We start from the raw sequence: 10,630 nt of genomic DNA on the forward strand, positions 1-10,630 counted from the left end.
AAGATAGCAATGTTTTTTCCCCAAAAGTTTGTAAATGTTTGTAAAATTTTCTATCCTCATTTTAAGTTTGTAAAAACACGATTTCAGAAACCCAAGTAGACGCCCACTGCTGTGATTTATAATAGAAACAGTAACAAACTACACCTGCATGCAGTAAATTTAACTTGACTTCGCTTTCTTCACTTAATATACTTATATTCCATTTAAAAATCAAAGAACATTAAACTACTCTAACATGTCTTTAAATTGAGATTGTGATTTTTCTCACATTAAGAATATGAAAATAGTCGATTGAAATGTTTCAATCAGTTCTACATTTATAATTCACAAAATCAGATCTACATTTATAACATATATTTTGACTGAGTGATGATTGTCTAAACTTGGTTGAATCTAGTATCCTCAAATCCTGGCTAGGGATTGGTTTATAGTTCTATAATATATTTTCATGCTTCTGCTGGTGTATTAGTGTGCTATATGACATTTAGTTATGATGCATTTAACTCACACATAAACTTAACATGCATCTGATTCATTGTCTTTTCTCTTTCTGTCTTCAGTCTGTGTAGATGCAGTATTACAGAGAAACAGTGTCTCATGCTGACTTCAGCTCTGTGTTCAAACCTTTCACACCTGAGAGAGCTGGACCTCAGTGGAAATAAAATAGAAAACAAAGGAGTGCAGATTCTGTGTGACGTACTGAAGGATTCACGCTGTAAACTGGAGAGATTGAGGTGAGGAACATGCTTAAAATCATTTCAACAATTTAACTCTTAACACTTTTACTCAATATTTCACAAAGAGCCTGAGTTCACGTTATATTTGTGGAAAATAATTCCTGTTGTGTTTTATGAACTGATGAAAGCAGGGTCTGTTATAAACACCTGCCAGGTAAACACAGGTAAAATTTGGCCAGTGAATTTCACAGTGTCACAGATGAGGCAGGTGATAATTTCATACTGATTAGCTTTAAATGTGCAGTGTGACACGAAGAACCTCAGTAACAGTAACATCACTAACGGTCATGAATAAATGTGTAACTACAAGATACTTTTTAAAAATGTCAAGAGACCCCAGAGCGAACAACAGCGAGGTAACAGTATCAGCCAAGCTGTCCAAAGTACATGCGCCTCAAACCAGACAGAGTGTGAGCAACAGAGCGCAAAAAAGACAATTAGTTTAATACAAGAAATTATGTTTGTGATAAGAGTAACTGGTATTATAACATTAACAGAAATTAACATTGATAAGTTGCAGAATCTTCTATCTCTGACACTTCGATTGTGCTTTTATTTTTCTTTATTATGTATAATTTGTTTGATTTTTAAACTGCCCTGTTTCCTTCATTTATATTTTAGAACATCATTTATCATTTAAAACCCATATTCTCACTATATATTAAGATATATGAGCCATAAAAACCTGATTTATCAAATATGACACAAAGCATAAAACACATGAAAACAATTTACTTTAATATTTTGTCTAAATGTTAAAAAAAGTCCAGTTAAAAAAAAAGAGAGATTTTTCTGATTATTATTTCATTATTTCAGTCAAGGTTAATAACAAATTTATTTATTTTTTTTTTATATAACAAAAAGAAGTTTGAACATAACGATGCTTTTGAAAATACAATAAAATAGTACACAAAAATGGGGGGGGGGGATTCCCAATTTATTTTTTATTTTTTAATTCAAATAAATGTTTATTTTTATTATTCGTTTAAATTTTTATATTTTTTTTTTTTTTTTTTTCAGATGTCTTTTCTGGCATGTTTTGGTCCAGATTAAAATGTAAAAATACATTTTTGAAAATAAATATTAAATCTTTGAGTATTTACTGTTGTTTCATAAACACCAAAATTCATACAAAAATCGGAATGTCTGCTTGAAAACACGTAAATATATTTGACTTCTCTGTGAAAGGTGCATGTCAGGAACAGAAAGTAGTGCAGTCTGCTGTGTTTCTGGTGAAATATCTGTTCCATGAGCACCATCTACTGTCAGAGAGTGAACTACAGTTTCATTCAGTCTGTCTCCTTCACTCACAGAGGTTCACTGACTCGGAGCGACACATGCAACAGTGCAAGTTTATGTTAATCAGAACTTTAAAAGATTTTTGGTTCATTATCAAACTATGGTGGGACAAATTAGACTATTGCAGGCCACCATAGTTTCAATAATTAATGGGAAACACTGGAATTTCTCTGCCACTGGAAATCCATTAAGTGTAATTCCTCATCACATTGTTTCTCATTGAAGTGACTGTGATTTTGTCTACAAAATTATGCTAAGAAATGACAAACGTGTCTGTGCTCTCTGGGTTAATATCACACTCTGGGTTAAAGGGAAAATAATGTTCTTCCTCTGTCTGTTTGTCTTTCTCTTTCTAGTCTAAATGACTGTGGTATTACAGATGTTGCTGCTTTGGCTCAGTCTTTGGCTGAAAAGAAAGCACTGCAGTTTCTAAAAGAGCTTGATCTGAGTAACAATAAAATAGGAAACTCAAAGCAGCAGCTCAGTGATCTGCTACGAGACTCAAACTGTAAACTGAGGTGAGTAAACATCCATTTGTTGCTGTCACGCTAACACAAACAGACAAACATGTAAATTGTTTTAAATGTATTATATTTTTTTTTTTTTTTTTTTTTTTTTTTTTTTTTTTTTTTTTTTTTTTTTTTTTTTTTTTTTTTTTTTTTTTTTTTTCAGATGTCTTTTCTGGCATGTTTTGGTCCAGATTAAAATGTAAAAATACATTTTTGAAAATAAATATTAAATCTTTGAGTATTTACTGTTGTTTCATAAACACCAAAATTCATACAAAAATCGGAATGTCTGCTTGAAAACACGTAAATATATTTGACTTCTCTGTGAAAGGTGCATGTCAGGAACAGAAAGTAGTGCAGTCTGCTGTGTTTCTGGTGAAATATCTGTTCCGTGAGCACCATCTACTGTCAGAGAGTGAACTGCAGTTTCATTCAGTCTGTCTCCTTCACTCACAGAGGTTCACTGACTCGGAGTGACACATGCAACAGTGCAAGTTTATGTTAATAACAACATTAAAAGATTTTTAGTTCATTATCAAACTATGGTGGGACAAATTAGACTATTGCAGGCCACAATAGTTTAAGTAATTAATGTGAAACACGGAATTTCTCTGCCATTGAAAAGCCATTAAGTGAAATTCCTCATCACTTTGTTTCTCATTGAAGTGACTGTGATTTTGTCTACAAAATTATGCTAAGAAATGACAAACGTGTCTGTGCTCTCTGGGTTAATATCACACTCTGGGTTAAAGGGAAAATAATTTTCTTCCTCTGTCTGTTTGTCTTTCTCTTTCTAGTCTAAATGACTGTGGTATTACAGATGTTGCTGCTTTGGCTCAGTCTTTGGCTGAAAAGAAAGCACTGCAGTTTCTAAAAGAGCTTGATCTGAGTAACAATAAAATAGGAAACTCAAAGCAGCAGCTCAGTGACGTGCTACGAGACTCAAACTGTAACCTGAGGTGAGTCGCTGTCATGCTAACACAAACAGACAAACATGTCAATTGTTTTAAATGTATTATATATTTTTTTTAAAAATTAAATAAAACAAATATTTTTGTTACAGTCTACTTTGTACTAATTAAAATATAGTAACACATTTTCAACTTGTTCTGCTCAACATCATTGTTCTCTTCTGGTTCCTCCTCACAGCCTGGAGAAAGAACAATCACTCTTGAGAGCTGGTGTGAGCTACATTAGTGGATGGTTAACTGGGTCTAAAGCTCAGGAGGAATCTGTGAAATCAACAGATCAAGAAAAGTCATCATCAGACGAGGAATCCTCAGAAGGTTCTCACTTTAGTTCTGTTATAAATTAATATGTGTGATGATAATTTTGGTGAGATGTTGCTAAACAGCAAGCAATTAATACAAACAATACTAAACCTACAGCTACTACAGCTTCAGATAGCACTGCTTTAACAAATCTAAAGTTATTATACTAACTGTTATATATTACTATTTAAAAATGATTACTAATGTATACAGGTGGAAGACCTTCAAATGAAATAATGCAGCATTAATAGAAACATACATGTACACATGAGTAATGTTCAATGTTTATTGTATGTTTTGTATTTATCTGAATGCTATTTTGTATTTTTACAGCTGAAACAGAAGGGACTCAAGTCTGATGACGCTCAGAAGATGTGGATTAGTAAGAACACAAGTCTAGAAGACCTTCATCATAATCATGTTAAGATTAAACTCGTCCATAATGAAGCAATTAAAATATTGCTGATCATAACTGTGAATGTAATTTAGCACTTATATATCAAATGACATAAACTGAAAGTCTAAAATGAAAATGAAATTATTATGGGCTACATGTACAGATTCAAATCAGTGATCGATAATAGAGTCATTTTAAAGATCAGTGATCCTGTCGTATTTATATTTCTTTATACCATTGTTTTATTTTACATTTATGTATGTTTTACATCACATTTCTCTTATATTTTATATACAGAATGTGTATTTAAATTAGTTTTTGTAAGTTCTGTGTCTGTCTCTTGAGAAACATGTCTCTGTAGATCAGACTCTTTGACTGAAGTAAGAGATGTGGATGAATCTGTTCTCTCACAGCGGCCCACACTGATCTTTACTAGTGTTAGAATAGATGTGCTTTCAGTCACTAGTTTAGATCGTCTGTCTGATGCTTTTTGTTTAGTGATTTTAATCTTCTCTTGTATTGTAATGTAATGTGTTGCATATTGTAACTATTAAAAATAAAACTTGATCATTTTATTGTGTTTGAAGAGTTTAGTTCAATAGGCAGCTATCAGTATAATTGGAGATACAGCAGCAGATGCCAAGATTTTCCTGCTTAAAGTCTCATCTGCAGTTCTTCAGTCTCACCGCTAGAGATCAACACACACCACACTGAAGAACAAGCAGCAGTTTCAGCAGATCAAGTCCTCAGAGCGGTCTGGACGATTGGGGCGAAACATGTCGTGTCAGCACTACATTGGCATTTTATTCGCAAATGACGATAATTTACTGTATTTTAGAAATGGACAAACACGAACATAAGCGGCTGATTTTACGTTTTAAAGCACAACCGTTTTGTTGTTGTTTAAAGAGATGAGTTGAGCCTACAATGCGTCACAAACGTATAAAGTGTTAATAAAATGTTTTCATGGCAAGCTCAATGTTTCCTTCTTTATATCTTAATAAAATATTTGAGCCTATATTAATTCTCTTACAATTTTTAAAGGTTCCTATCTTATAGTAAATAAGTGTCCATGACATCAGATATTAAAAATCCATTTATGTATCCAGACCCTCATTGTGTGTGTGTGTGTGTGTGTGTGTGCGCGTGTGTGTGTTAATCTGTGTACGGCATGAATTTACATTCAGTTATTAATACTCGATCATTGTAGCCATAGACCTGCATAAATATCGAATATTAAATCACTCAGAGCAGTAAATATGTGCAACGTGAGCACTTTTAATGAGTAAAAGAGACCTTCTCTGTGATTAATATTTTTTTATTTATTAACATCTAGCCTGCTAAAAATCTAAAATCAGGCCTAATATAGTGATTTCTGGTTCCTTTTTAAAGGATTGAGCCAAAACCAGTAATTTAATTTGTGCATATAGCCTATATATAAAAGTATAAATAAAAATGTTACAGAGAAAATATATGAACATTTATTGCTTAAATACTAAAACGCAATATTTGATTCGATTTGATTGGTCAGATTTAATAACCGCTGTTTTAGTAAACAAAAACATTTAAAATAGGCCTATATGCAAAAAAAAAAAAAATATATATATATATATATATATATATATATATATATATACAGTATATATACTTTATATGTCTATGGTAGAGTAGTTTTAGCAGTGCATTGTGGGATTGAATGAGTGCACTCGTTCACTATGGTTTCGGACACCACTAAAAGTGCCCTATCTGAGGGTGTAGGGGGCGATTTCAGAAACAGCCCTAATATTTTACAGCTCTGTGTGTGATTGCTTTTCCTGCTGTGATTATTCCTCTCTGTGATCCACCATATTACCTGATCATCACCACTGCTGAGACTTTAGTGTACAGATTATCTAATGAATATGAATGAAGTATTATTATTATTATTATTATTACATCGAATTCTATGCTTATGAATTAGATATATTTACATTATAAACACTTAATTTATTTAATTATTCTGAAATTTATTGAAATAAGCTAATTATGCATAAATCGAATGACTATGTACAATATTTCCAAACAGTTACAAATTTCTCACAAAATAAAATGTATAGTTGTTCATTCACACATTCATTTTATTCTGGAACATGCGAGGTTTGTGTTTCAGGGTGTTTTTGCGAGGTTTGTGTTTCAGGGTGTTTTCGAGGTTTGTGTTTCAGGGTGTTTTGGCGAGGTTTGTGTTTCAGGGTGTTTTTTCAAGGTTTGTGTTTCAGGGTGTTTTAGCGAGGTTTGTGTTTCAGGGTGTTTTTTCAAGGTTTGTGTTTCAGGGTGTTTTGGCGAGGTTTGTGTTTCAGGGTGTTTTGGCGAGGTTTGTGTTTCAGGGTGTTTTGGCGAGGTTTGTGTTTCAGGGTGTTTTTTCAAGGTTTGTGTTTCAGGGTGTTTTGGCGAGGTTTGTGTTTCAGGGTGTTTTGGCGAGGTTTGTGTTTCAGGGTGTTTTTGCGAGGTTTGTGTTTCAGGGTTTCCACAGCATTATATGAAGAATCATTCATTTCCAGAGTGTTACACGCAAGAAGACGCTCGTAAGAACAGGTCTGTTTCCACAACGGTACGCGTTAGAAATAATTCACATCAATACATGGAGCCTATAAGAAATGTTCATTTCTACAACGTTTACGTCTCAGAAATGTCCATTTTCATAGAAATACAAACAAGAAAATCCAATTTACAGAAAATCAAAAGATACAATGATAATTTCCACAACATTACACATAACAAACGCTCATTTCCGCAGCGTTACATGTAAGAAATGTTCATTTCCACAACGTTACGTGTAACAGATAAGTTACTAGAAAAGGAAAGCTCACTTCCAACATTACACATAAGAAAAACTTATTTCCACACCGTTACACAGACATATTCATTTTCACAAAATTACACGTAAATTATACTATTCACAATATTACACGTAAGAAATACTGATTTCCACAGCATTACATTCAAGTAACAATTATTTTCTCAACATGTCAGAAAAATTAACTTCCACAACATTATACATAAAAAAAACTTATTTCCACACACAGACATATTCATTTTCACAAAATTACACGTAAATTATACTATTCACAATATTACACGTAAGAAATACTGATTTCCACAGCATTACACGTAAGAAATACTGATTTCCACAGCATTACACGTAAGAAATACTGATTTCCACAGCATTACATTCAAGTAACAATTATTTTCTCAACATGTCAGAAAAATTCACTTCCACAACATTATACATAAAAAAAACTTGCATTACCACACACTTAATATTTGTTGAAGTTATTCATAGTGTTTAGAGTAAATTTGAGGTTACAAGTTATACATTGGTAACACATTTCTCCCGCAAAAGTTAGGTAAATATGGCTAAATCTATCTATCTATCTATCTATCTATCTATCTATCTATCTATCTATCTATCTATCTATCCATCTATCTATCCATCTGTCTATCCTCCCAGTCTGTCTTCTGTGGCTTAAAGCTGATCTTTCTCTGTGAAGTGAATATGGGTCACAGCAGCCCCTCATTTCCCTGAATCTGTCTGAGTCTCTAGGGAGTGTGTGTCAGGTAATAGGCAGCAGGGAAGATCTCAGCTGTGTGTGTGTGTGTGTGTTTCTGGGCATGCTCAGATCATCTGCTGAGAGTGCATCAGATCGCCTGAATCACTGACACACACACACACACACACACACACACCCTGATACACTCTCACCTCTACATATTGTGTAACACATGCTGCTAAACATGCAGTAAACCAGAACGTGTGTGTTTACATCAGACTGAAATCTTGCCGCATTCCTCTAGAATAATGAAACTTCCCCTTTTCAGTAAAGTCAACAGCTATAAGTAGAAGAAAGTCAACAGTATGCCAATACTGTATTTGTTTTATGCCAATATTTTGTCAATCATTAGTGCTGTTTGATAACTCTTCTACCCAAACACTCACTTTTTCATCAGACAATGTGAAAACCTAGGCGTAGTTTATTATGGCCAATAACCGATATGATGGCTGATATTATAAATGTGTGTGTGTGTGTATAGTGCATCCAAAATTGTCCAGTCGTCTTATCCTCTCAATTAACACAGATTATTAAAAGCTCGACCCGTAGAGATTTCGCTCGTTATGCTCTTCTCTTGTTAATTGACAGTTGTGATTTAATTAGGTTCAGAGTGTGGATGCCAAATGACCTGAACTTATGTAATATAACATAACTGCAGTCGAGCTGTAATCACGTACAAATCTGTTGTCGTGGAAACAGGTGATATTTATGATCAGACTGCAGGGCTGTGATTTAACCGTACATGCTGTTCTGTAACAGAGCCGACGGTTTAATGAAGCCGAACGGACCCCACAGATGCTAAATAATTCATCTGCATCTGTAGAGCAGGACTGCGTTCCTTCGAGCAGCACGGTTTGTCTGTAGCCTGCGTGTTTGCGGACTGTAAACACATCGCTTTCTGTACATTGATTATATTGATCGGTTTAGCCGACAGTGAGGGTATTATATCATATTCTGTCACTGATACTGTGTGTAGTACGGATGAGGACAGTTCAGTTGAGGTCACTGAAATATATTTACTTACAATCATTTTCTGTTACAACACATGTCATATTATACAGTAGAAACCACATATTACAGTAATGCAGAGAAATACAACCCTTGTTAATGTTTTCAAATCATCGTCATTGCATTGTTTGTATTGTATACAGTCAGTCGGGTAATAGTGTGGAGCTGGCAGTTTTTTTTTTATATCCTGAGGAGTTTTTTTTTTTTTGTACAAAAAATGTCTGTCTGTACATTATCCCACACACGTCAACCCAAATATTTATTTACGTTGAAATTTTACAATCTTGCCTGTATAGTAGCTTTCTTTAGAGGAAAAAATAGTCCATTACACTCAGAGCTCGGTAGATTACTTACAAACTGTAGTAGTCTGTTATTGATTCCAAATTACATTACAAAAATTTTAATTAGTAACGTAATCCATTACATTACACATTTTTGGTAGTATCAGACTACTTTTTGATTACTTTTGACTTAACTCGTTTATCACATTGATTTAAATAGCATAGTCCTGTAACATATTGGTGTAAAAAATGTAAAGAAAAAGAAAATGTATTCAGTTTGCTGTTATTGACAACATAAAGTGCATTAAACATTACATTACATTATACTGGGGTTTGTAAAGGAACTGCAGGGGTTCGTGAGTTTAATGAAAAGCAAATAATTAATTAAATCATAAAAATTTCAAATAAATCATTTGAAAATAACAACAGTCAAAATAAAACACTTGCTAAAAATTTAAAGAAAAGAAAATGTATTCAGTTTACTGTTATTAACAACATAAAGTGCATTAAACATTACATTACATTATACTGGGGTTTGTAAAGGAACTGCGGGGGGTTCGTGAGTTTAATGAAAAGCAAATAATTAATTAAATCATAAAAATTTCAAATAAATCATTTGAAAATAACAACAGTCAAAATAAAACACTTGCTAAAAATTTAAATATTTTATTTGATAACATGCATGTCATGTGACCATTAACCAACTTCAGATTCAAATATGATTCTTAATTATTAAAATATTTATTTTAAAATCTCAAGGGTACTTTAAGTAAATATATATTTATAAGTGAAATAATATATTAAGTGAAAGAGTTTTGGCTGACAAAAGAAAATATATTTACTTACAATCATTTTCTGTTACAACACATGTCATATTATACAGTAGAAACCACATATTACAGTAATGCAGAGAAATACAACCCTTGTTAATGTTTTCAAATCATTATCATTGCATTGTTTGTATTGTATACAGTCAGTCGGGTAATAGTGTGGAGCTGGCAGTTTTTTTTTTTTTTTTTTTTTTTTTTTTTTTTTTTTTTTTTTTTTTTTTTTTTTTTTTTTTTTTTTTTTTTTTTTTTTTTTTTTTTTTTTTTTTTTTTTTTTTTTTTTTTTTTTTTTTTTTTTTTTTTTTTTTTTTTTTTTTTTTTTTTTTTTTTTTTTTTTTTTTTTTTTTTTTTTTTTTTTTTTTTTTTTTTTTTTTTTTTTTTTTTTTTTTTTTTTTTTTTTTTTTTTTTTTTTTTTTTTTTTTTTTTTTTTTTTTTTTTTTTTTTTTTTTTTTTTTTTTTTTTTTTTTTTTTTTTTTTTTTTTTTTTTTTTTTTTTTTTTTTTTTTTTTTTTTTTTTTTTTTTTTTTTTTTTTTTTTTTTTTTTTTTTTTTTTTTTTTGTACAAAAATGTCTGTCTGTACATTATCCCACACACGTCAACCCAAATATTTATTTACGTTGAAATTTTACAATCTTGCCTGTATAGTATCTTTCTTTAGAGGAAAAAATAGTCCACTACACTCAGTAGATTACTTACAAACTGTAGTAGTCTGTTA

The 10,630-nt window shown here is 31.8% G+C and overlaps 1 protein-coding gene across 2 annotated transcripts in view; it reads left to right on the forward strand.

The window, feature by feature from the left end:
• LOC131529786 (uncharacterized) overlaps positions 1-4,788 on the forward strand; it is a 137,930-nt gene extending 133,142 nt beyond the window's left edge. For both annotated transcript variants that reach the window (XM_058759681.1, XM_058759682.1), the window contains 4 exons: positions 561-734; positions 2,393-2,554; positions 3,695-3,831; positions 4,150-4,788. In XM_058759681.1, coding sequence (XP_058615664.1) covers positions 561-734; positions 2,393-2,554; positions 3,695-3,831; positions 4,150-4,175 — 499 coding nt within the window. In that variant the 3' untranslated portion in view covers positions 4,176-4,788. The remainder of the gene's footprint in view (positions 1-560; positions 735-2,392; positions 2,555-3,694; positions 3,832-4,149) is intronic.
• Positions 4,789-10,630: the final 5,842 nt, after the last annotated feature.

The sequence above is a fragment of the Onychostoma macrolepis genome, chromosome 22, assembly GCF_012432095.1.
Source record: "Onychostoma macrolepis isolate SWU-2019 chromosome 22, ASM1243209v1, whole genome shotgun sequence".
NCBI lineage: Eukaryota > Metazoa > Chordata > Actinopteri > Cypriniformes > Cyprinidae > Onychostoma > Onychostoma macrolepis.